This window comes from Apodemus sylvaticus, chromosome 7 (assembly GCF_947179515.1).
Source record: "Apodemus sylvaticus chromosome 7, mApoSyl1.1, whole genome shotgun sequence".
NCBI classification, from domain to species: domain Eukaryota; kingdom Metazoa; phylum Chordata; class Mammalia; order Rodentia; family Muridae; genus Apodemus; species Apodemus sylvaticus.
In genome coordinates, this window is record NC_067478.1 from 26440764 (window position 1) to 26468382 (window position 27619).

At 45.4% G+C, this 27619-nt stretch overlaps 1 protein-coding gene across 1 annotated transcript in view; it reads left to right on the top strand.

The window, feature by feature from the left end:
* Nucleotides 1-27619, top strand: part of Clstn2 (calsyntenin 2) — a 593145-nt gene that overhangs the window by 557477 nt on the left and 8049 nt on the right. Inside the window, exons 10-17 of the mRNA XM_052187584.1 lie at nucleotides 9112-9278; nucleotides 15510-15658; nucleotides 17596-17819; nucleotides 21206-21376; nucleotides 21825-21970; nucleotides 22081-22204; nucleotides 23396-23580; nucleotides 25113-25261. Coding sequence (XP_052043544.1) covers nucleotides 9112-9278; nucleotides 15510-15658; nucleotides 17596-17819; nucleotides 21206-21376; nucleotides 21825-21970; nucleotides 22081-22204; nucleotides 23396-23580; nucleotides 25113-25261 — 1315 coding nt within the window. The remainder of the gene's footprint in view (nucleotides 1-9111; nucleotides 9279-15509; nucleotides 15659-17595; nucleotides 17820-21205; nucleotides 21377-21824; nucleotides 21971-22080; nucleotides 22205-23395; nucleotides 23581-25112; nucleotides 25262-27619) is intronic.

Here is a 27619-nt window from a genome sequence, read left to right on the forward strand (position 1 = left end):
TCTGCTTACCTACATAGCACAAAGGCCTGCATGTGCACCTCTAATTGCCTTGGGCTTGCTTTTCTGATTCTCCTGAGGTTGGCTAGGGAGCTTGTTCTCATTTGTGAAATTTCTGGTTGGGCTTGGACAAAGTGAGTAGAAAAGGACTGGATAGACTCAGCGTGTCGGGTTCTCCTGGGAGCTGGCAACAGCACCATCGCTGGTCTGTGTTCTGCAGACCCAATTAGCCTACAGTGTCCTGTTAGTGAATTCGAAAGCCATGCAATCAGTGGGACTTCATTTTCACTGGGATTTTTAAAAGTAATTAAAAAAAAATGAGACTTCATTTACACTTAAGAAACATTGCCAGTGAGGCCCAGTACACACAGCCTCACATAATTGCAATGAAAGCCTTTGAGTCTTCCTTCCATTTGCATTAACAAATTCCAAAAAGCATGGCATTAGCTCTGGCCAGGGCTTCATGACTGTTGTCACCTTATAATGCATAGCATCACAAGGGTAAAAGAATATCCAAGCAGAAAAGGTGTCACAGTAAAACTCCAATCCAAAGCACTGGAAGAGGCCAGTCTTAATGATGACCTACTAGATCTAAGATTTTAAATGTCCAGATACCTGTCAGCATTGCCACTCTGGGAACCAAATTTCTAACCTGTGAACCCAGGGATGAAAAATTCAAAGGACAGCAGGCCACAACACGGTAGTTCATTTAAAAACTAAGTTAACTCCTTCTCCTTAGGTTTTTACTTGTAAGAATAAAACTTTGAGTCAATTGAGGTCAAGTCAAAATACTATGAAAATTCAGATAGTCACACCCGGGACATCTATGTCCACTGACTATCCAGGTCCTGTTGGCTACTTGTGCAGGGAGGTAAGTCAGATGGCTGCCAATTCATGACAGTGTCTTAAAAGAGTCTTGAGGTTGCTAGAAGATTCCACAGCTCATCCATCCTGTGCTAGACTGTCTCTGACTTCCCTTTTGTGAGTTAGGCATCTGGGGGGGCAGGTGATCTTTTTAATCAGGAGGCTGCATGGGTGAAGAGCTGTAGAGGCACACTCACCTGCTCTGTATCTGATCCCCATTCTCTTTGATGTGTTTCAGCACAGGGGTCCCCACCTGTGGCTCTCTTCTTTGTAACCATTAACCCTGTCTCTGCCGAGATGTTCTCCTCCAGCGCAGGAAATCCTGACCTTTCTAGAATATACAGCCCTGATCAGCAGCATTCCTCAAGAGGCTACTGATCTTGGATACAGAAGACTCTCCTGTTCTATCCTGGCCCTATCCTTGCTGAGTCCAATCCTCCACTTAACAAAACAATGCGAAACAAGGAAGATTTTTTTTCCCCTTAAAATGGAGGCTGAATGGAGAAAGACACAAGACACTCTTTGGAGCTTTGAAGTGAAGACAAAGAAAAAATGGCTTCCAAGGGATCAAAAGGCAGACATAGCCCAAGGGCTGTGAGCAATGGCTTATGAGCCTCTGTGCACCTGGAGCCATGCGCAGCCCTGAGATTCGTTATACATTTTCAGGTCTTTTTTTTCCCCCTGCTAGAGTCTAGAATCAGTGCAGACAATTGGACTACATCCCTCCAGTTAATGAGCTAGGTCTAATTTAATACAAATTTCTGTTAATAAAGTCTGTGTTCAAGTTATTCGCATCCCTCAGGTCTCCAATTCTGAAGAGAGAGAGTGGGGGGCACACACTAGTATAACTGCTTTCTATCCAGGCAGTGTTCCTTCCCTAAGGAATCTGCAAGTAACTTCATTCTCAGAGATGCCCCTTCTACAAGGAGGCCAAGGTCAAATTTAGGAAACCCCACAAACCACCCCTGTTGGTACTGTCTGGACTCCACCCCCACAGTTACCTGGCAACAGCTAGATAGACCTGGCCCACTATAAAAGAGGCTTCTTGGCCCCTCCCTCTCTTGCTCTTTTGCCCCTCTCTCTCTTGTCTCTTGCCCCCTTGCTTCACCTCTCTCCCCATTCCCTTCCCCCCTCTCTCCACGTGGTCATGGCGGCCTCTACTTCTCTACTCTCTCCTTCTCTCTGCCTTTCTCTGCCTCTACTACTCTCTTAACTCCCCTCCTCATTCCACATATCCTGAATAAACTCTGTCGTGTGTCTGGTTCCTCTGGGGAAGGAATGCCTCAGCATAGGCCTGCTGAGGCACCCCCTTCCCTCATACCTCACCACACCCATTTCTGTTGCCAGGTAACTGTGAGGAGGAGGAACTTACCTGACTGGTGCCAGGTAACTGTGGGGGAAGGGGGGATTCCAGACAGAGTACCAACAATCCCCACTCCGAGCCCCCATGTGTTCGCTATTGGCATGCACTAGGCACTGTGCTGAGCACCTGAGGTGGGCTCTGCTATAGACAGCTAGCTCAACAACATGTAGCCTGGGCATAATCCACACCCCACTCTGTATCTGGCCAGGGGCAGCCTAACACCTGGACCTGAATATAGAGAAGTACTACCAGAACCATCCAAGAAGTCTCTAGAGGCTGCTAGAAACTGGGGCAAATCCGTTGGCATAGTTCTGATGAGGTCCAACTGAGACCTAAAGATGACTTCAGAGCCTTCGGGTATCAGACTGTCAAAGGAAAAGGCTAGGCTCCAGTGAGGGGAAGGGAACCCTACACCCTTGCCGCCACTGACATTTCTGCCACTCAAGACTCTCAATTTCTTTGTCTGAGAGTGAAATCAATATTGTGGCTGACACATGAGCAACCTTGTGACTCCATCAATTTAGGTCCTCAGTTTCAGGGATCTGACTTTTGGGGTCAATCCTAAGTCATGTGTTCTGTTCTCTACGGTATCATTTAACGTTTGCTGTGAATGCAAGAGAACGGTATACTTCGTTCTTTTCTTTTTTTTTTTTTCCTTTTAGAAAAAAAAGAGTTAAGGAAGCTTGATGAGAATGTGTCATGGCCAGCCCTGATGACAGATCATTTTTCTTTGCAAGTCACCTGCAACTTATAGCTATGTGAACCCCCTTTAGGGTTAGATGCACATAGCTTGAAAGCTGCAGCTTGTGAGGGTCTATTACACACTTCACTTGGTCTTTGCATTCCATGGGTGTCTCCATCACAGAAATGAGGGGGGGGAAGAGAGAGAAAGCAAGATTTCAGACAGTCTGGCCATTTGCATTGCTCAAAATTGATAGTTGACCATCCGTGAAATTGCGTTCATTGAGGGGCATCCCCACCCGCAAGCCTCGCAAAGAACAGTGTTCGACTCAAGCAAAAGAAAGCCCGGCCTCCTCTCTTCCCCATGTATTTCTTAGACTAAACAGCAGAGGGAAAGATGGAGGGATAGGCAGTAGCTTCCTGAATACCTCTGTATAAGATGGAGACTTGGTGCCTTCACCTTACTTAGGTCTTCTACCTCGAATTTCTCTCACAGCTGAATTTAGAGTAAATAGACCCCACCTCTCAGAAGACAGGAGCTGGGACAATGGGTGGTGGACAGTCAGCTCTTCGTTCACAGTAAACGAAATGCTCTGTTTCAGAATAGACCTGACTGCATCCAATCATGTATGTCCTTACGTGGTAGAGCATTTTGCATAAAAATGACAAATACCTCCCCATATACTTCAAATTAACTCTAGATTGTCTGTAAGACCTAATGTGGTATAAATGCTCAGTGATGATTCTTACTGCTTACAGAATAATGATAAAGAAAAGATTTGTTTGTGTTAAGTATTACTTAGATGTTTTTAGTCTGTGGCTGGTTAAGTCAGTAGAAGTAAAACCACAGATTTGGAGGGGCCAACTGTGTGGCTGGCTTTCAAAACAACTGGCTTTCCTAGCATTTTTTATCCCAGCCCTGGGAATCGCTCCTGAAACCAGTTAGTGTCTTCAGAAGCCAGCATAACTGGGTACGAACTGCCAGCACCATATCAGTCTCAACCTGAGCCCCTCCAGTAAGTCTTCCTTGGACTTTTACAGCCACATCTAATTAGATGATGTTCAGGGACCTTGGAAAAGTTCTCAAACGCTGTCTGTAAACTTCCCTTGTAGAAAGAGTTGCCATGCATCAGGTCACACTCTCAACTCACAAAGATGAAATTTTTTTCCATGTCCATCTTTGTTTCATTTCAAGCTTCATTCCGTGTGAGGGAGAGAGCTTCAACCTCCCAGATTTGGCATTTTCCCATTTCCTTGGGTAATGGCTGGTTGATTCTGGAAGTGGGAATATAGAGCTGTAGGGTAATGTGGGGATGGGTCACCTTTCCGTGCGGGTTAATCATTGAAATGATACTCCTCTCCATTCTTTGGTCCTCAGTCACTAATGGTCCTTTAGGACTGATAGCTGACTTAGCATTTCTTTGCCTTCCACAGAGATACATCAAACATCAATATTGGTGGTACTTCTTTTGTTGTCTGTCTGTGTCCCTCCATGGACAGTCTACCTAGCACAATACAGATAGGACATATCCTGCTGGGGCTCAACCCCCAAAGCAGCTATATGTGATCCCATTCTATAAATTATTCTCTCCATTTCCCCCAACCTACCTCACCTGGAAGAAACTGGAGTCTCTTCCTCTATGCCTCTCAGAGGTGGACCAGTGTCAGGTCTTCCTCGACCTTTGAAGGGTGGATGCCTCTGAAATCCACACTTGGATAGCTGCTCAGCTTAGAGTTCATCTGTGCTCATTCTTGTGTCAAGGCTAGATTCATGCATAAATGAATGCGAGATGGAAGAAATATCCAATAAGAATATAAGGAACAGAGTGCAAGATCTTGAAGATTGCCTCATCCTTAATGATTAATGAAACAGCTTATGAAAGAACCTGATGGATTTCAAGAACCTATTGGTAGCTAATTTTCCCCTCTGACCTAGTAGACAAGTTGTTTAGAAATTAATCATATACTGCCTTAAAAATCCTGATTATCTTAGAACATCTAATTCCTATATTTTAATTTAACTTAGTCTTTCTACTCAATACAAATTCTAAAGATTTCAGCCTAAAACATACAATTGTATAAACCTAACATAAGACTAGACATTCAGGAAATGTTTTGGAAATGCTTATCTAGTCTAAGGAATCCAAAATCTTGTCTGGAAACAAAGTTTTGAGTTTTTTTCTTCTCTTAAAATGATTCATGACCATGTTTCTTCTCAATTTTGACAGAGGAGCCGTGAGGTCCATATGGACATCTTCGATATTAAAAAGAGAAACTTTTGAGTGTGTCTATTATTTTTAATATCTTATATCACATCTAGTACTCAGTAAAATGTATTTCAAATTTTCTGCATGTTTCCCATTGCAAACTAAAGCTATTTCCTAGAAACTTTGGACTCATAAACATTGTATATCATAGATAGACCTTGGATTCTTAAGTTGAAAATACAGAACATGATACCTTGGTAACTAAGCTAGTCATAACCATTGGCCTTTGAGATAGAGACTCTAAGAGAGATGACAAGGAAGGCTAGATGACAGATGATATACTTGGAGTGTAGGAACATACACGTTACAGCTTTAAGCCTAAGTTTTATTAATATGGATGCTATCTTTTTTAGGGTTTCTTTCATGGCTGTGAAGAGACACATGACTACAGCAACTCTAGGGACTGGCTCATGGTTCTGAGGTTTAGTCTATTACCATGGCAGGAAGCATGGTGGCACATAGGCAGACACGGTGTTGGAGAGGTAGCTGAGAGTTCTCCATCTGGATGGAGAGGCAGCAGGAAGAGAACAATGAGCCACTGGCCTGGCTTGAGTATCTGAGACCTCAAAGCCTGCCCCCAGTGACAATTTTCTTCTAACAAAGCCACATTTACTCTGTCAAAGCTGTACCTACTCTGACAAGGCCACACCTCATAGTGTAACTCCCTGAGAGCATGTGAGGGGAATTTTCTTTCAGACCACCACAGATGCCTATATGAGTGCCAGTCTCCCAGAGGGTTCTTGAAGATTCAAGGAGATTCTGTATGTTGAGACTTTTCGTGGTGTTGGGACACAGGCTACCTCTAGGCGGTGATGCCCATTGACTCTGCTGCTCAAAGGTGGAGACAAGTATAGTCAGGAAATAGATGAGCACCTGGATAGCATCTCCATCATCCATGCTCATGCCTTCATCCTCTTTTCTATAGGCCAATAAAAGATATGCAGATATCCAGTTACAGGATTAAAAGTCAGACATTTTATTGTTATGACAAATACTCAAAAAAAAATTAAAAATATTTACATAGGGACAGATTTATGTTGGCCCATGCTTCAAAGCCTGCAGGCCCTGCCCAGCCTGCCCAGTTGTTTCCAGGCCATGGTGAAGCACAGCATCCTAGCAGAAGGCTGTGAAGGGGCAGAACTGTTCCTCAAACATCCAGGGAACAGATAAGACTGGCATGCATCTTCCTACGAGGCCTCGCCCTCCACAGTTCTGTCAACTCCCAACAGTCTATTCATATTTTGAATCCCCCAGTGGGTTAAGTCAGTGGTTTCATCAGAACCCTCATGACCCAATCTCTTTCTAAATCTCACTGTCTAAATACAAGGGACCAACCCCTCAATATGGGAGCATCTTTGGGGGAGGGCACTTAGCATCTAAGCCATACTGCTAGGGCATGGACACATAAATGATAAAGAGGAGCACTTTCTCAACAAGGAATCATCAAGGTCAGAAAATCCCAAATTGTTCTCCCATGGCATGGCTATTTCAAGCCATCCCTCCAAGCCACAGTTATTTGGGAATTCCCTGGGAACCCAGCTCTAAACAAAAGACTTGTCTTAGATTCAAAGCAAGGAATCCTTATGTGGCAAGGAAACAACCCATGGGGCAAGATGGTTTAACACATAAAGACAGATTGTTCCTGAAGCAGAGGATATCCCCCAAGCACAGCAGTGGGGATCCATCTGGGTCCCATGTGCTTCTTGCTCTGCCCTACATTTTACATTGTCCTTTATCATCCCAGTCTAATGGCAAGATGGCTTATGCAGCTGTGGCTTCTCTATAGAAAGACAACAAGAGTTAATTGAAAACCTTCTGAGAGGGAAAAAATAGAAGCTTTCATGAGTGAGCCACCAGTCATCATCTCTCACAATGGTAGCCTAAATTTGGTCTCTTGCATATTCTGGAACCGTAATTATAGCTTTTGGAATGCCAGGTACTGATTGGCTTCCTTTTGGTACTTGGCCCCAGACCCACCCCTGAATTCATCACTGGAGCAGTGATGGCATAATAAAATTTGTTTAGACTTGTTTAGATCCCTGTAGTCCATCCATGCCCAAGGCCTCGGGGTTGCCTTAGCAAGAAGGAAAGAGGGAGAGAGAGCGCCGCAGTGCCCATGATGACTCTGATGGGATTCAGCGCATCGTCTCCTTCGATTCAACGGGCAATTATAAAGTGTCTGCTGTGTGCCAGGCAGAGTATAGCATGCCAAGAGGACACGAGGGGCCAAGTGTTCTTGAGAAGAATAAATGAGTCAACTTATGTACAGTGTCTGGTGCACCCTCAGCCCCTAATACTAACTTGCTCAGTATTGTCTTCATTAAAATGAATAATGCATGAGTGATCCTTGCTATCCGGGAAGGAGAGGCTTAAACTAATAAATTATAGCAGCTTGCAAAGAGCAAGCCTGCGGGTAGCATCAAGGAGAGAGATCACGTAAGGGGTATGCAGAAGGACCAACATGGGGAAGCTCACGTCTCTGTGCCTCTCAGTGCTTCTTAACCTTGGCTTCCCATCTGCTTTACCCAACAAGCCTTTAAAACTCCCCATACCAATTAAATGAACATCTCTAGGGGCATCGGACCAACTCCTAGGCACCAGTTTATCTTTTTAAAAGATTTGCAGAGGGTTAACATGATAGCCATTTAAGCTACTGAAGACAGCACAGACATGGAAGCAATTCACCAGCAACGTCAGGTGGAAGGGGCTGCGATAAAACCAGCTAACAGTGATCCAAGCCCTAAGCCTGGGACACAGTGGGACTCGGGGCTGGGACACGGCATAGGAAGCAGGGACTCATTAAAGTTTGAGGAATGGACAACATTGACAGGGAACCTAAGAGACCTTGAAAATGGTGAAATTTGCTAATCTGGGGAACGGGGAGGACTGGGTAGGGATGAACAAGTGTAAGAGCAACAGGATGAACTCAGGCAAGCCCGTATCTAGGCAGTAGACAGAGCCACACAGTAAGTTGGCAAGGGCCATGGAATAAGGAGCATTTAGTAATTTCAGTAGGAAATCAGAAAGAAATGGGGTCTCAAGGAATTACAAAGACTTTCTGAACACACTAAGAAATATAAGAACTGTGTGCCCAAGGAGCATCCACTGTCCCGAGGTCTTTGTTGGCTCACCCCAGCTCGCTAAAAGGCAGCAAGGGTACCACAGTGCCACTTGCTGGAAAGCTGCCCTTTGGGGAGCTGGGAAAGCCACTCACAAGCAGGCATAGTCTGTTCTCAAGCCTCAGGCAACATCAGCCACAGAAGCAGCAGGAGTGGCTGTACGGAGTAAGACAACCTACCAGAGCTCGGAGACGCAAAGGTGTCCTGTGAGCTGCGGGGGCTCAACGAGTTTTCAAAACCTTTCCCAGGAACTATCAAGATAGGAACCTGGCCCGTCTTCCCTCCACATTCTGTTTCCTTTCTGAATACAAAATTAAGCAAGAACCAGGCTAGATCTGTCCATGTAATCCTCCCAAAGATGGAGAGTGGGAGGCTGTAATTAGCAAAGATACCAGGAAAGGCTAACTGGGGTGAGGTGGGCTATAAGGGAAGCATGGCATGGAGACCAAGGAGAAGGTGGGAGCAGCTCCTAATGAGGCTGCAATATGGGCTTTTAGAACCATACATGGGCATGGCAGCAGACCCAAGCTCCCACAGCGCTCAGCACACACACACACACAAGCACAGTCACACACGTGCAGTCTCTCTCTCTCTCTCTCTCTCTCTCTCTCTCTCTCTCTCTCTCTCTCTCTCTCTCTCTCTCTCACACACACACACACACACACACACACACACACACACACCCTGGCTTGTTTTTATTCCTTAGACTTAACTCACAGGCAGTGTGAGTGATCTTGCCTCTCTGGGCAGATGGTACTTTGTGTTGGTCCTTCCTACCTAGTGTCCTCAAGGCAGATGACAATATTTCTTGTTCTTTCAGGAGGCGAAGTGGCCAAACCACGATTTGCACAATTTTTCCATGGCAGCCTTGCCAGTCTCACAATCCGTCCTGGCAAAATGGAAAGCCAGAAGGTGATTTCTTGTTTGCAAGCCTGCAAAGAAGGGCTGGATATTAATTCCTTGGAAAGCCTTGGACGAGGGATAAAGGTAAGGAAGGCACAGTGCTATCTATAACCACTGATTTATGAGTTGAAGGCTACCCAAGACCTAAGTATGACAGGAAGTTGTTCTTCCCAGAGAAGCCTCACAGAAATGGTGCTTCGGTTTAGGTATACCCACACTTTAACAAGGGAACAGGTAGTGACCACAACTTCCAGAGTGGACTTCTGATGCCAGCTCCTGAAACATCTCGATCAGGTGCTTTGGAGAAGACAGTTGAAGCCATTCTATGGCTGCCTGGAGGGAGGTATGAAACTTCATTTGTCTGTATATTGTTTGCTTGCTTTGCTATTCATTTGCCTAAAGGCACTAAAGCGGCATGCAAGAATACATTTCAGAAACATAAAAAGTAAACAAAAAAAAATACGACTCCAAAACACAAATGAGGAAAGAAAGGGAAGACAGACATGAGGTAGAATTGGAAAACAGATATGACAGCCACTAGGTCTTACATTGTTACAGTGAAACCAATTCCCCTCCAAGCAATATCTGGAAGTCAGAAGGAACATGAAAAGATTCGTGATTTTTATTGCTTATGTGAAACAAAAATATACAAGTGATTTGGGAAATCGGAGCTGTATCCTTAGGAAAGCATCTCCCTGGGAGGCAGGGGAGGGCTAACTGTGGCCCCAGCAAGTTTCTCTCCCACAGGCAGGGGGACCTTCTGACCTCATCGGGCTATAAGAAGCTCCCACTGGTCATGGGCCCATGAGTTCTGAAGAAAGAGAAGGGTCAGTCCCATCTATGGCCCCAGTGAAGTATCCCAGGCCCCAGTGTGAGAAGAGGAATCCCAAACCTTTTCTGCAAGCCAGGATGTCCCATCCTCCGTGTCCTGGAGACCAGGACAGCTCCTCCGATCCCCGGAATCCATAGTTGTTTCCCCCTTGACCATTTCCCAAGGGATGGTGACAACATCAGAAGACTGCCACCTGCTGCCCATCTGTACCCAGTCTGCTATGGCCCCACCTTGCCATCCTACCATGGGGCTGCCATTTCCTAGCCAGAGGCTCACTTTCCACAGAACCTGCCCCTGACAGGGGCCTGATGCTTGAAGATTCTGGCCCTGGGTGTCCAAGCAGGGCCTGCTGATCTGAGCACCTATGATGTTCATTAAAACGTGATCACCTCAGCAAGCATATCATGGTTCAGGTATAGGAAGGATACTAGTAGTGTCCTGGAGACAAGGATAACTCCTCGGGTCCCCAGAGGTGGGTATTATCAGCTTGTCCTCAGATAACTCAGTGGCCCTAGTGGTGAATAAACCTTCTTGGGTACCCGCTACTTGACAGTGAGCACTGGAACCTCCTGAAAGCCTCCAAGAGGCAGGCACTGCTTGCTCGAAAGGCTTTATGACCGTTATTCTTCTCAAGACCTCTTTCCATTGACAAAAGTGCCTTGAGGGTCTCAACCAGGTACTGAGAACTGAAGGATAAAGGATGCTCAAGAAACCCTTAAGTTAGTGATGGGCTGAGCCAGAATTGGAATCTGAAGGCAGTCCCACTTCAGAGCTCCCAATTCAACATGAATGGCCTCCAGGGAAGGCTCCCCAGAGGAGAATGTGTGTGAACAGGTAAGGCTGTACCTGGGAAAAGAAGGGGATTAGAGAGGCCAAGCCATTCCAAGCAGATTTGGGAATCTGAACAGTAACAAAGGAGCATTGCAAAAAGGCACAGGAACCTCAAGGCCAGTGTTGTAGGCACCCAAACAGTGGCACAAAAGTAGGACCAAAGAGCTCAGTGGAGACCACACCATGAATACTCCTAGACACATTTAGAGGTGTATTTCTTACCTATCAGTCACTAAGAGCCATTGAAAGTTCGAGCAAGAGGGAATAATCTTGTGGTATGTATGCATGTATGCATGTATGCATGTATGTAGAGTTTAAGGTGTCTACACTGGACATTGGATCAGAATTGGAACATAGAAGGAATACAAAAGGCATTGTTAGGCAGTATTTACTTTCCAGATATTGTTTAGCCTGACATACACATATATGCATGTTAATCACATATCATTGGAGGAAGCATGCAGACCACTTTATACTGGAAAATCTGGTCTGATCATCATGTGTTATTTCCTTGGGCTGTTATCCACCCAGTACAATGGAGATTCAACCTCCATCCCTGTCTTTCTCATTCCCACTCACTGCCTGCTGCAGAATGCGTGCTCTGCTTTGAACCATCCCGAGGGATCCACTGTTGCAGAGTTCCAGGCTTGACAGAGCAAATAAAGCAGAGATGCTAGACTTAACAGCCAAGCAATTTGTGAATTATAAATTATGAACCAACGTGATTTCTGCAGAGTAGTCCTAGCCTGTGGAATGGCAAGGTGCTAGGATAAGAGTCACACAAATGAGAGGGGTCTGTGGGGAGGCTTCTCAGCAACCACCTGCTCTTACCCCAGCCACCACAAATGATCCTTTCCCATCCCTAAGGCATGGCTTGTGAGAGTGCGAGGTCTGTGAGAGAAGTTAATAAGACACACGGTTTACACAGCTCTCGCTGGGGGCTGCTTTATGTTCATTATCTCTGCTCCTCAAAACAAATTAAATATTATGACCTCATTTCAAAAGCAAGGGGACTGGGGCTTGGGGACTTGTCCAAACTAAGTCCATGTCCTTTCCTCCACACTAGCAACTCTGATTAAAAGATGGCCTTGACCATTATTAAAACTAACTTCCTTCTCTCCCTGTGTGTCTCCCACACATCATTTCTGAATGACTCTCATTTGATTTGCCAGTGACCAGCCTCCTTCAGTGTGACTGACTTATAAAGAAGCGAGGTATCACTTGCTGAAGGAATGTCTCCACTCCCAAGGTCTAGTCCCAGTTCTTTACTCCGCTTGTCTTCCTGTGGACCATGCACATTTCTGGATGCACATAACCACAGACATATTCTCAGAGCGTGGAATACTGCAGCTAGAAAAATATGACAACCCATGTAGGCTTTTATTGATCCTACAGGAATTATATTGACAGCTGGGCTTAGTACCTTCTTCATTCCTTTGGTCAGAAGGATGTTCCTGGGTCCAGCCTAGGGTGTTGACTGGAAATCCAACTGAATCTAAGAGGATTCAGTGAAGATGTGCACTCTGCTCATTTCCTAGAAATGCTACCAGATCATCTTCCTAGAACAGTAGTTCTCAAGCTGTGGGTCATGACCCCTTCAGGGGTCAAATGACCCTTTCAGAAGGGTCACCTAAGACTATCAGAAAACACAGATATTTACATTATGATTCATAACAGGAGCAAAATTACAGTTATGAAGTAGCAAGAAAAACAATTTTATGTTTGGGGGGTCATCACAACATAAGGAACTGTATTAAAGGGCCATAGCATCAGAAAGGCTGAGGACCCTGCTGATCTTCCTATCCACCCATCATGCCAGGCTCAAACCTTAGCCTACTCTGCAGCTCTCACCGTCTTCTTCATACTACTGCTGCCCTAGACCCTGTGGGGAAGCTGAGAAAAACTAGTAACCAGGACCTTGAGATTCACACACATACACACACACACACCACCACCACCACCACCACCACCAGTAGCAGCAGCAGCAGCAGCAGCACCAGCACCAGCACCAGCACCACCAGCACCACCACCACCACCACCACCACCACCACCAGCAGCAGCAGCAGCAGCAGCACCAGCACCAGCACTAGCACCAGCACCAGCACCAGCACCAGCACCACCAGCACCACCACCACCACAAGCCTGTGCAAAAGCATCAAGGACACTGAAGAGCAGTCGAGAGTTCTGAGTAGTGCTTTTAGAAGGATGACCTTAAATCTTCCCAGATCTAGAATGGGTGGCTTGTAGAATGCCTCCAATGTGATTGTGACCCACTGGTGTGTGGCAGCTTCAGATCTGAGCATCCTGAGTAGAAGTATCTGTGGGTTGAGACACACCAAATGGCTGGCTGTGAAACATGAACCTGGGACCTCCTAAATCTGGAGCATGGGAGCTATGCTCATGGACAGAGGTTACAGCTCAGAGAGATCCTCCTACACAGGGATGTGAGGGACAGGAAATAGTTAGACCATAGGGAAGACAACAGAGGCACAGTGGCCTCACCAGCAAAGACTCAAGTCTTTCAAGTCAATCAAGATGGGCTTACTACAGCATTGGAGATTATAAGCCAAGTTCTCATATTGTAAATATAGGAACTTTATATCAGGTAGACATCCTTAATCTAAAGTTCCGAAATACAAACCTTCATAAGTACTGATAAGCTAACACAAATGGAAAGTTACATTTAGTCTCCTTTGACAGGCCCCAGTCAAACCACAGGCACACTAAAACATGTTATATATAATATTCAGACTTTCAGACTGTGTATATGAGGTTTGCATGAACCCTAAACGAATTTCATGTGTAGAATTAAGTTCTAGCCCTACAACATCTCATTACATGTATGTACAGATATTTAAAATCTAAAACAAAAGATATAAAAATCTCAAATGCTTCTGGACCCAATTGTTTCATATATAGTATATACATCCTCATTAAACTTGGGACAGATATTCATTTCTTCATGTTTTAAATGAGGAAATGAAGTCCAGAAAGAGGAACTAACCATCTAAAGCTGTACATTGTAATGTGCACTCGCTCTAAAGTGACAATCCCAAATGTTGTGGTCCCTCAGACATGCTCCATAGCCTCAGAGAAGAAGCATGGCTAGGAAAGGCTGACTTTATCCTCCAGACACACTGACCTATTACAGCAATAACTCCACAGACTCAGTAGTTTTTCTCTTAAATTCAGTAGGGGAGGGGAGCTGGAGTCCCTGTGTAGAGGCTGAACGTCACTAAAGTGAAGAAGAAAGACTAGAGACCCCTATAGGGTATTTCCCTGCCTTGGCTCAGAAGGTGATACCTCACTTCTGTTCATGTCTCATTGGTCGGGTATGGTCATGTGTCCTTGAAACACATGGCGCAAGGGAGGCAGGAAGTATCACTTCTATAGTGCCCAGGACAGGGGGAGGGGGATGGTGAAGCAGGATTTGGTAGTGTGATGATGCACTCTGTGAAAAGTAAGAAGGGGGTCCTGGATGGACTGAGGGAGATGGTGCTGAGTAAAATGGAGGCTTAGGGGACCATTCATTTATCCATCTAAATGGACTTTCTCAGGCCATTGGGGCTAGTTTCTGGGATGAAGGGATTGGTAGGGGTTCCTGTGTTCAGTGATAAAAGCCCTCATCAGTGTGCCAGGAAATCATCTCCTATTTGAGAAGCACAACCAGAAAAGAAGCACACAACCCCAGTGGAAGCTACATGAGGAAAGATAGGTGCTTCAAAGAACAGCCAACAATAAAACACTTAGATTGTAGATTTCAGTTGACTAGAACCACCAGGCAAGTGACCCGCATGGTTCACTGTCACCAACAATGACACATCCATCCCCAGACAGAACAAGGGTATCACTATGAAGACATTGAGTCATTTCAGGGAAAAGTAAATGGATATTTTTTTCTTGAACCTATTAAAACATATATTCAACATCCTACGTAGTAAGAGAAATACGAATTAAATTTATGACCTATCAGTCTGGCTAAGGTCTCAAAGGTTGACAGCATACAGATGACTGCAGTTAGAGAAGATGTACTTGCACTCTGCTGAAAGGTATATGTGGGTAGTTTGTGTGTGTATGTGTGTGTGTGTGTGTTCACATGCTAATCAGAAATTTGCCAGCATGGACAAAAAGTTTATACTATGATTTGACCTAGAAATTTCCCTTGCCAAGATTTGACCTCTAGAAACATCCATGTGCCTATATATAGGGGATTATCAATTGTGGTGATAATAAAAGACTGAAATGAACACAAAAACTCTATCACAAGGCATGGTGCCTCACCTCTTTCATTCCAGAACTCAAGAGCACAGGCAGGCTAATAATCTCTGAATTTTAAGCTAGCCTGGTCTACGTAGTGAATTCTAACCCAGCCAGGGCTACAGAGTGAGAACTTGTTTGTAAATCAAAACAAAAGTACTTCTTACTAGGAACAGTGCACCTGAGTTTTCAGAAATCCATCCTGTGGTTCTGATTGATATCTCTAGGAACGTCTATCCCTGGGGTAGAACTCCTAGGAAAGGTCCTGAAGTTCTTCAGAAGTTCTGGGAACAATTTTGGTGGCATTAGTGGCCACTTTGTGGAGTTTTACAGTTTTTAGCGGGCCATGCCTGCCATTGACCATATTTCCCATGATACCCCCTTCTATCTTCCAGTATCACTTCAACCCTTCACAGTCCATCCTCGTGATGGAAGGCGATGACATTGGGAACATCAACCGAGCCCTCCAGAAAGTGTCCTACATCAACTCCAGACAGTTCCCAACAGCAGGGGTCCGGCGCCTCAGACTCTCTTCCAAAGTCCAGTGAGTGAAAGCCATTCAGCCTAGGCCCCGTGGCGGAGGAGGAGGCAGCAGTGGTCCATTTAAAACGGTGGTTTTTTGCACGTGGGGCTTCTCTCATTCGACATTCCTCAGCAATGCTATCCACTGGAGGATGCTTCGGAGTCATCTGCTTTTGCTTTAAGGGAAATGCTCTCTTGGGTCACCCATTCAAACCCAGATTTCTGTGTTTTATCTAATCTGGTGCCTAGAAAGCCATGTTTTCTATAAATCCTCCAGCAGCTAGATCTAATATGTTCTGACATAAAGGCGTAGTATCTGATACATAGTAGATGCTTAGCAAATATGTATTACATTCAATCAAGTAAACCAACTTTACTTGTAGAATTCCTAAATATTATAAGGATGACAAGAGAAGACAAGGCATGGTTCTTGTCCCTGGGGAGCAGAGTTCAACTAATAAAATGAGATTGACTGAAGGTTTGGGATAGTTCATAATCTTCACGAGTCACTTCCCAGACATGGCAGCTACCTGAGATGACTGCCAGGCAGGGAACTCCAGGGTCCCGCAGGAGGTGGAAATGACTTCAATGGATAAAAGCCATCAATCAATGACCACCTGGGATAGAAGAAGTCAGGAAAAATGAACAGCAGTGGGGAGAATGAGCTGCTGGCTGCTACATTTCTGGGTCTGATAGAGATGCCCCCCTTTGGGTAGCAATACTCAATAGAGTGATAGAAAATCATTCCCACTCCAGAGGCCTAAGGTTAGATATAGATACCTCTGAGTCAGCTCCAAATTAGAGCAAAGAAGAGGGAAGAGACTGCCCAGTGCCCATCTCTGAGACCTGCCTTCCAGGTCTGCAAGGAGAATACAAGGAGAGAGGAACCCACATGGTAGACATGACAAAGGCAACAACAGGAGGGTGATGGCAAGGGAGAGGTGACGCTGGGCTGGGAACCCGCCATGGCAGGCAGATCTCAGCATCTCCCAGAGCATGAAGAGAAGAAAACTCCATCTCTACAGGGGACTTACACAAAGGACCCTTCCTCCTTCCGTGGGGACCTTCCCACAGCATGCATGATGATGGCGGCCTCTTCGGGGACTCTAGCATCAGTCCCTAGGGCACACAATTGGTCCAGGCAAGACTCACTATTTTTTGCCAAGTCTTTGGATTCAATAATAATAGAGAGTACTGATGACATGTAGGCTTCAGGGAGTCTAGTGAGAAAGTTTGGACTCAAATCATGATGCAGGCTCTGGACAGCAGGTATTTTTTTAGAGTCTTTATAACTATTACTAGTGTAGGGTAAGCATTGTTCTCCCTATTGTATAAATAAGAAGTTAATCACCCAGCTGGAAGCAGCCTAACAGGGCATGCATGGGTCCTCATTCATCCCACTTCCCAGCCATGGTTCTTATAATATCATTTCTGCCTCCCAGACCTTCAGGTGGCAATGCACTAGGGGAAAGTAGAGTGGCAGCTGCCTTCTGCTCTCACCCATAGCAGAGGTGCACTCCTGTGCTGCCCCCACAGAGACAGAGCACATACGTATGCCACAGCAGGAGAATTCAGCCCTGGGGTCTCATTTAGCAAGATGACTACAGCCAACCAGACAGCAATTCCCTTACCAAATACTAATGCACAAAAGCAAGCAGTTGCTTCCTAATTAATGCTGTCATTGATTACTTTGCTAAAAGATAATGAAAGCTTTAATGGTTACTTGTTGCCAGTACAGAAAAGTCCCATCCCTCTCAGGAACCAATCTTTTAGGTCTGCATTATTAGTGGTTGGATGGTAATGTGGCTTTAAATGGGAAGGTCTGCTGATGTCCTCAGAGACTCCTAACGGTTGGGACACCTGGCAAGGACTGGAGGTGGCAGTCCCTTACTTGTGGCTCTGGGATGGATGGTTTAAATGATTGGCTGATCCGGGCCATGACTGCAGATGTCTTCCCAGGTGCTTTGGCGAAGATGTGTGCATCAGCATCCCAGATGTGGACGCCTACATCATGGTCTTGCAGGCCATCGAGCCCCAGATCACCCTTCAGGGAACAGAGCGTTTCTGGAGACCTGCCGCCCAGTTTGAAAGTGCCAGAGGAGTGACTCTCTTCCCTGACATCAAGATCGTGAGCACCTTTGCCAAGACTGAGGCCTCCGGGGACATGAGAGCCACAGGCACAGGTACGTACAGGGCCATATAGGAAGGGTGGATATTAACCCCTTACAGACAAATAAAATACTTCAGGACAACCACACTGCTCACCAGTGTGACAGAAAGATACATAATAGCAAAAAACAAAGCTAGGAACATTCGGATGATCAGCAGGAGGAGGGACAGACGAGTGTAGCACACCGCTGTTGGTGGCAGGAAGCAGGGAGGATGACATTGCTATAGGGTAACTGAAATAGAGTGACATGCAGACTTTGTCGTGTCCGTGTCGTGTGATGGAGGGAGGCCACGGAAGAGAGATACAGAAGAAAAGGGCACTTGATGCTGACAGCAGTGTCCTCTGAGAAGCATGGAGAGAGATGATTTGTTTCTGCTTCCTTTTCCTTTCTTGTGACTGCAAAAATTGCCTTGTAGTGGACATGTATTTTTCTCATCATTAGAAGGAAAGCTAAAGGTATCCCAAGGATAGAATCCAGCTTTATGCTACCACTTACGGAGCAGAAGGCTGGGTCTCTCTCGTGTGCCAATGTGACTAAGCTCTGGGCGGGGAGGAGGGGACTTCCGGGTTGTTATTCCCACCAGTTTCATTATTCGGAGCATTGCTGAGGGAAAGATTAGTTTCTATTCTCTGCTGGGGAGAAAGGCACAGTTACCCAGAAAGCGAGAGCATATGCTGTGGGCAGTAAAGCCAACAGAGAGGGAATCTGCAGACAGGAAGGGAGGGAAGGATTCCTTCTGCCACTCAGAGGGACTCGGCATTACAGGGCAAGGCTTGAGAGCCATCCTTCGAAGCCTCTTCCCAAAGCACAATTTCAGCTCTCCTCCCCTCCTCCCACCATCCAAATCCACTGCTAATGATGTGCTGGTACTAGTAGACCCGAGTCCCCAAAGAGCTTCTTCTATAATAATCCCAATTACCTGCCACCTTAAGCCACACTGGTCCCTAGTGATTAGGTTCTCAAGGGGACAGACCTCCTGAGCACCTAAAAATAGTTGGTATTTCACACCTGGCCAGCCAAGGTGGTTTCTAAGTTACATGCCAAGGTGCATAAAGTCATGTGACCTTCCCTCCTCTGTTGTCCTCATTTGTGGCTAAAATCAGACTGAAAAAGGAAAGCCTGCTGATTTTACTGGTCACAGTCCAGGAGCAGAGAGCTTTGCTGCAGCTGACACCCGCACGCAGGCAATGCAGGAGAAAGCAGTTAACTGGGTCCACATTTTACTTTCTATTTATGAGAGGTGCATGCAGAGCACACAGCCCAGTGCCCAAGAGCTATTATTAGTAGTTTTAAATTTCTACATTTACTGTTGAAATAGTCATTTTTACAAAGAGTCTTAACTGAGGAGGCTAACTGTGTTTGCTACCAAGCCACAGTGACAGACCCTAGGGATATCTTCTGCCCCCCTCATTGGCACATGTGCACACATACTCACACTTTGCCATATTTATGCAGGAGCACGCACGTACACGCTCAACATGCCTATGTGTGCATGCTTTCATGATTCTGCGCTACTGAGTTCTTTTATATCCATCTCCTTTCTCACCTCCTCCCTTTGTTATTGATGGTTTGCAAGTATGTTTTCATTCAACACTACCTCTGAGCCCAGGCTGAGGTCATCTCCTAATCTATAGCTGACAAGTTGCTGGCCCAGTAGCTTCCAGTGGATTTTAGCTCTTAGGGGTGACCACCTGCCTGATAATGCAGAGCAGGGGATGCTCGAGGGCTCAGCCCTGGATGATCACCCTCTGAGCACCTAACTCGGAGTCTCTTCAACACGGCAGATCCAGGAAGGTAGTGATGGAAGGTAATGCCATCGGGAAAGACGCATGCGATGACAGCCAGGACATGCTCCTGCCGTCCTCGCGTGGCCCTGCCAGCCCTATCATAAGGAAGATGACCTAACTTCTCCTAACAGGAGAGAGACCTAACAGGAAGCTAGAAAATACCTGGAAGAGATCTGAAATTACACATTCACTGCCATTAATGGTTGGCCTCAGTATTAGTGTAGATTATTGCATTTTTATATACTCTTAGTAGCACATAGAACCATTACGGTTGGCTAATAGTTAAAAAAAAAATTGGCACACAAAAACTCTAATAGTATGTAGTTAATGAGAGCAAAACTATTCGGGTACCACTGAATTTTTTTTAATTAAAATAATTTTCTTGTCCTTTGAATGTCTTTTTAACCATGTTTGTTTTAATAGATACTACTAATAATGTGAAGACATGGCCTGGGAGGTTACACATTTCCACATTATAGGGTCAGAACAGGGAGTTCTATCCTATGTCTCCCATTACTCTCTGTGTGACTTTGAGTAACTCGCCCACTTCCTGGATCAACTGTTTCCCCAGTGATGGGGTGTGGCGAATACTAGTGTCTGCTATGTTTCCACTGTGACTAGCACACAGCACACATTCCACAAGTAGCAATGACCTTCGACTTAAACTGGGGTTTTCACTTAGGACTACCAAATTGACATTCCAAAACATTGATATTTGCTTGAGAAATTTGAAGTCATAAAATCAGGCAAAGCCCAGTAGATGGACCAACATACTCGTGTGCCCCTCTGGGAGCCTATGAGCCTATGAATTAATTAGCCTATGGTAATTAATTTCCATGAATTTACCAATTATGAATTCTCTTTTGCTTACATCTTGTTGATTCCACTGACAGTTAGTGAACAATCCATCTTTATTTGGGCAAAGCATTGTGATCCTGCTCATGGCAGTTCCTGTGCCAGACTCTAAAGGCGTTGCTTCTGTTGAGAACCTCAGAGCCTGCTGGACACACACACACACACACACACACACACATACCCCTGTGCATACACACACATGCATGTGCATTCATGCACGCTGTCTATACACGTACATGCACACACATGTGTACACACACATACACACATGCATACATGCACACACATGCAAGCACATACATGCATGCACACACACGCACACACACTATCTGCACATGTACATGCACATATGTACATGTGTATGGGCACTTATGTACACACACATGCACACACACACACACACACACACACACACATACACTATCCACATGGGAGAAGTGCTAAGAAGTCCAGAAAGAGCCACTTAGTTCTCCCCAAGTGCAAGTTACGGCTATGGCCTATAACGTCCCCGCAGATGAGGAAACTGAGTAGTACGTGGCTTCTCAGTGGCAGAGTGTGTTTGAGTCACATGCTCTCTCCCCACTCATCCATGCCACCTTCTTGAAGATGCCCTGATGAGCAGCGGACATGGCTGGTAGCTTGTGCATCCCTTCTCCCGACCTGCCCACCTGGTTTTGTGAGCAGTAACAGAGGAGATGTTGTGATCAGATAGAGCTGTTTATGCTGGTGTTTGTCCCGCGTCCTTTTCTACTACAGCCCCCAAATCAGCAGTCTTGGAAGAAATGCTACACAACTTGGATTTCTGCGACATTTTGGTGATCGGTGGGGACCTGGATCCAAGACAAGAATGCCTGGAGCTCAGCCACAGTGAGCTCCACCAACGACACCTTGATGCCACCAACTCGACTGCCGGCTACTCTATCTATGGTAAGACCTCACGAGGTTCCTCTACTCAGTGACACTCTGTCAGAGCAGCCTTGTCCAAGGGCTACTGAGTATGGTGGCCGCTGGGGGCGGGGTACATTGTGCACCCTAGGGGTCAAATGGAAATTTTTATGTTTCTAGACTTTACTTTCTAGAGTGACTCCAGCCTGTAGGTAAATCCCCTCCCCCATATCCTTGCTCCTGGGGAATCTGTAGATAGACTAGTCTATATGAAAATTGTTTAGATTGGTTCAAGTTTTGGAACGTCCACTTCTACTCGTTCTATACCCATAAGCATTCTGACTTTTACCCTTGGATTCAGAAGCCCTAGAGCACAAGTCCGTCCCCTGTGCCTTCAGCTCCTCCTCCTCCTCCTCCTCCTCCTCCTCTTCCTCCTCCTCCTCCTCCTTCTCCTCCTCCTCCTGGCAGTAGTTATGGTCTTTTGGCACAGGTGTGGGCTCCATGAGCCGCTATGAGCAGGTTCTGCACCACCTCCGTTACCGCAACTGGCACCCAACTTCCCTTGAGACTCGGAGGTTCCGGATCAAGTGTTCAGAACTCAACGGACGTTACACCAGCAATGAGTTCAACTTAGAGGTGAGTGTATCCTGCCATTATTAGGGTCGGCCTGACCCACCTTCCCATTCCCTCATTCGTTCAGAGACTTGTCACAAATGCCTACTCGCACCCCTCCTTGCTCTTCCCAGGTCAGTGTCCTCCATGAAGTAAGAGTCCCTGACAAGGAACATGTCAACCATCTTATTGTGCAGCCACCCTTCCTCCAGTCTGTCCATCACCCTGAGACCCGGAGTAGTATCCAGCGCAGTTCAGGTAGGATATCTCAAAGCAGTTCAGACACTGAAGCCAATAAGTAGCCACTTAACAGACCATTATATTACAGCATTCAAAGGTGCTCAGAGGAAGGGACTCCTGCCCCCAGAGAAGCTACAAACCCTCTCTCTGGACACTCTTGGTTGCAACAGGGAGTCAGTTAACTAAGCAAAAAATTTCATACCATCAGTAATGACAGAGAAATTTTTATGTTTCTAGACATTACTTTCTAGAGCGACTCCAGCCTGTAGGTAAATTTCCCCCTTATCCTTGCTCCTGGGGAGTCTGTAGATAGACTAATCTACATGAGTACATGAGCCCTAGTGTACAAAGGGCTGGGACAAAATTATGCTAGTCATTTTTTCTTTTATATTTTTAATTTTCTATATTCTTTGTTTACATTCCAAATGATTTCCCCTTTCCAGGTTCCCCCCTCCCCATATGTCCCATAAGCCATCTTCTCTCCACCCATTCTCCAATCACCTCCCTCCTTTTTCTCTGTCCTAGTACTCCCCTACAATGCTGGATCAAGCCTTTCCCAGATCAGGGCCCTCTCCTTACTTCTTCATGGGAGTTATTTTTTATGCTAATTGTGTCTTGGGTATTCAGAGCTTCTGGGCTAATTAATATCCACTTATCAGTGATTGCATTCCATGTGTATTCTTTTGTGATTGGGTTACCTCACTTAGGATGATATTTTCCAGTTCCAACTATTTTATGCTAGTCATTTAAGGCCCAACTCAGAAGCTTCCCATGAATCGCTCACATGTCCACCAGATTCAAAGTCCTCTGCCCATGGTTTTGTTTAAATGCTTGCCATATTATGTCTCTATCTGGTGGCACTTGTGTTCCTACTAGACTTTATAGTGCCTGGGTTTTATTGGAGGCTTCCATATAATTTGAGGAGAAAAGCCATGGGTAAAAGAGAATCTACATTTATTGAATGCCTACTAAGCACCTATATAGAAGCTCATGAAGATTATCTCCCTTTCTCTCCACAATTACAATAGCAGAGTGAGTACAACAGTTGATACACATGTGATGAAAATATATCCCAGACTTAAGGACCCAGACCCCTACTGTTGGAAACTGGGAGGGAAGGTTGTAGTTATGAACATGGATGCTTTGTGTTTCAGAAGACTGAGCATTGTCTTTGATTGTCACGTTGTTTGGGTTCCTTTCTGATTTTAGTGGTCCCAAGCATTGCCACCGTGGTCATCATTATCTCCGTGTGCATGCTGGTGTTTGTGGTGGCCATGGGTGTGCACCGAGTCCGAATTGCCCACCAGCATTTTATCCAAGAGACAGAGGCTGCCAAGGAGGCTGAAATGGATTGGGATGACTCTGCACTGACTATCACAGTCAACCCTATGGAGGTGGGATGCTCGCTGGGATGGGAGCTCTGAACAGAGTGATTCTCTTGCTCATCATCTTGCTTCTTCATCTGCCTAGATCCAGGATCCAGACTCAGACTAGTCTACTGAGTTCATCCCCAGTGATTCCCCCATCTCTGTGCTTCCTTAGTCCTCTTGACGTGAGCCACCATACTTCTCTGTGAACCATGTTCTCTAATTTAGATGTATGAATCACTCTTACCACAGGAACATAACTAGGATTTTCTTATAGCCAGCAGTCATTCAGTATCTGTACCTCTACTCCATTGTAGTTCAGAGCTGACTGATACTCAGGAATTCAATGTTGAAGTCTTGATTAGCTAACAGTACAAATTAGAAGGCCTGTGGAGTTCACTTATAGGCTCAGAATAAATTAAAACAAAAATACAACAACACCCGCCATTTAATAAGTTCCCTGTAAACCAGACCCTGTGCAAGATGTCCTATCTATCCCAGCACGCTGTGAAGTGGGAACTGAGAGAGGAGTGGTAACATGTTCAGATACATGCAGCCAGCATTCAAACTCAAGGCAGTACAACTCTGAAGTTCACTTGATTTCAGTTGTCCAATAGCCCCCAGAAACCATCTATGACCATGAAAGGGCCCTGATCTATACATATCTGCCTATCCTCCCTTTTTCCCATGGGTGCTCAGTCTAGAAGATATAATCCTAAAGAAAAATCAGGAAAAGTCATAGGCAAATAATAGGAAGGATCCTTGCTGTCTGGTTCCATTGCTTCTGGCTGTCCTCTTGCTGAGGCTTCAGTGGGTAGAGTCTTGGGGGCTGGCCATTTAAGGAAATGATAATCATTATATCAGGCTAGAGTAAGGGAGGCCTTGTAGAAAGGGCACAGTTTGGAGATAACAGAATTGGACAGAAGGCCATCTAAAGAGGTGTGTAGCCTCACAAGGCCACATATCACTCACAACCTGATTTTCTACCTCAAAGTGTTAATCTAGAAAAGGGAAATTGCTGGAATCATTACAAAGCTGGAAGAAAAGAGAGTGGAACTGGAAAGTGTGGGATGTGGTTTTGAACCTACAAATCATGGCAAAAGGGGGCAGGTAGGGAAAGTGAGGGCATAAACATTGGCTTTTGCAAACTAATAGTTTCAAATGACATCATTTTGGCTTAGAAGAGCTGCTATTTTCAGCGACACAATGTTCCCATGTGGAAATGTGTCCAAGATTAAGCATGATTCTGCCCCTAGGAAGGCAAATAGTTAAGAACCTGAAATTTCCATGTGAAGGTCCTGAAAAATTCAGTAAATGCCCGTTTAAATTCCCATCTATCATTGACACTAATATGTTTCCTTGACTGTGTACTGCTATTTTAGACTCTTATCTGACTTTCTGAGTTTCCTCTTTTACAGAGATCCTATCTCTGGTCAGGGTGAGGGGTTTAACTCTAAGTGAAATGAATCCTAAGACTCTGTAGTGTTTGCTGCTCTTAGCTCCCAGGTGGCCTCTGCTGAGTCCTTGATGCATACTTCTTTTCTCTCCTTGGTGTCCAGAAACATGAAGGACCAGGACATGGGGAAGATGAGACTGACGGAGAGGAAGAAGAGGAAGGTGTGAGCTCCAGCAGCAGTGGCTCTGATGACAGCGAAGAGGAAGACGAGGAAGGGATGGGCAGAGTCAGACATGGGCAGAGTGGCACCAGGCAAGCCCAGCTGGAGTGGGATGATTCCACCCTCCCCTACTAGTGTCCATGGGTCTGATGACCAGCCCATGTGTCCCTTTTGTAAAACCCAACCCAATGTATGCCCAAGCCTGTCACACTCGCCTCTGGTTTCTATGACAGGTCTGGGAAGGCCCTCAGCTTCCTCAAATCTGCCCTCTATGCTTTGGGCACTGCCTATGTCCCAACCACGGGGCAGTTCCAAGAGCCCAGTGTCACCATCCGTGGGGACTGCCGGGTGGTTACATTGTCCTGTAGCCCTCACTTCTTTCAGTGCTGGGCTCACCCAGAATCCTGTCACCCAACCTGCAGAGTTCTGATCACCTTGCTCTTTTCTGCAGGGGAAGAGCTCCCCTTTGTGTCACTTGCCACCCCTAGACTCAGTGTTGTCAAACTCCTTGGGTCATAACTCACTGTGTACGTACTTGACTAGCCTTTCTCCACCTACACCAGCAGGTCTTCCCTATGCTGGGTCTCCAAGTTGCTTTATACAGAGAAGGCAGTAGAATCTCACTCATATACCTAAGATCTTAGGGCTTAAGAATTGAAAAGAAAGCCTTGGTTGAGGCAGAATTGAGTTTCCATGGAAAGACCCGTAAGTGCACACATGCACACACATACACACACTTCTGAGCTTGGAGAGCCTTTTCTTTTTACTACTTCTGAGACAAAATAAGCTGTATAACAAGTTCAAAAGCAAGAGTTAGTTGGTCTTTGACAATAAGTAGAGTGTGTCCTCATCATAGGACTTGCTGGCCAGCTTTCCAGCCTCATGTGGCTGCCCTACCCAGGGCTATAACCAAGGCAGACCCACAGGGCCCAGAAAGCACTTCATTTAGTCACTCTTCAAGTGACAGCTTGGGCATGGATGTCACTAGGAGCCAAAGAAAGGATTGATGGGATGACCCAGCAAGGCTTCATGGCCGATAAATCTCTGCTTTGGCTTTGGTATGACTGGACTCTCCCATATAAGGATAGCCTAGAGTTTGACAAGGCTGTCACCACCCAGCCTGTGGTCCCTTATCTCCTATGTTACTGTTTTCTCTTTAGGACATAACATCATTTCAGATGTAGTGGAACAAATATAGGCTCTACCAGTCTGAGATGTTAGTTGAGAAATTTAACTGCTAGGGATTCAAAGTATATGTGTAATAATAACAGCTGCTTCTTTCTTCTTCTCATAAAAGGAGGGATGCTTTGAATAGAGGGCAAATATATCAAAACCCTAATTTCTTGTTCTTTCTTCTTATTTTAATAAGAAAGACTTTTCCATCTCCATTCTAACGTGGGCACTTTGTGAGAAGAATTGTTGCTATAGTAACTGGGGGACAATCTTTTGAGGCCTAGAGAATAGCAGGCAAGAATTAAGGCCATTATAAGAGTTCCACGAGGCTTTGAGGACATGTTTGTTTCAAGCACCTTGAGCTCCTCTTTGTTCTCAATCTGTATAGGTCATTCCCATCATCCCACTCTGCCCACGCCCATCCTGAATTGGCTTGGCCCAGGTCCACTACTGGTCTCTCATCACATAACATTCAGATTCAACTGAATGTTGAATCTTCCCAGTGTCATCTAAACAGAGCATTCAGGGAGTGATTATAACCGACGTCCTCTAGTCCTCCACTCACCCTCCAGGCATCTAGGATCCACACCAGGTCTTTGCAGCCTTCCAACTGGGGAGATCTACCTTATATTGATTTTCCATTTCCCAGAGTGTTTTGTGCAGACATTCCCTTTCTTGAACCTTCAGATAACCCTGTGAAATATTTGAGAAATTGGTTATTAGGGACTTTTTTGTGATGGGGAAACTGAGGCTCAGAGTCATTCCAAGGTATAAACTACCCCTCTGGTCCTGTTCCATGGTTCTACTTAGGTTCATGTTAACATGTATTTCTGAGCACCTACTATGTGCTAAGCATGCTATCAGCATTAATAGTAATGTGACGAAGCAGAATGAGACACTCACAGAGGACACAAGAGTTATAGAAGGGACACAAACAGGCGTGGAAATTACACAGGAGACAGGAGGATGGAATTGCAGATGCCACTGGAAGAAGAGGAACACTTTTACCAATCCAACCAGTGCCCTCATTTTTGTCTCTTGGAAGAAACTTGACAATTTTTTATATTCATTGAAAAGAAATAGATACATCTCCTATGAAATACCCCAATCAAATCCCCCTTTTCTGTCAGGCCATTTCTACACATTTACAAGGGCGAAAATCTACAGGAAGGATTAAGCTTTACAATCCTATTATTTAAATAATAAGACATTCTTCAGTCAAGCATTTAGGAGCTACTGAATTCTCCCAAAATTATGTCAGTAAAGGGAACAGTTTG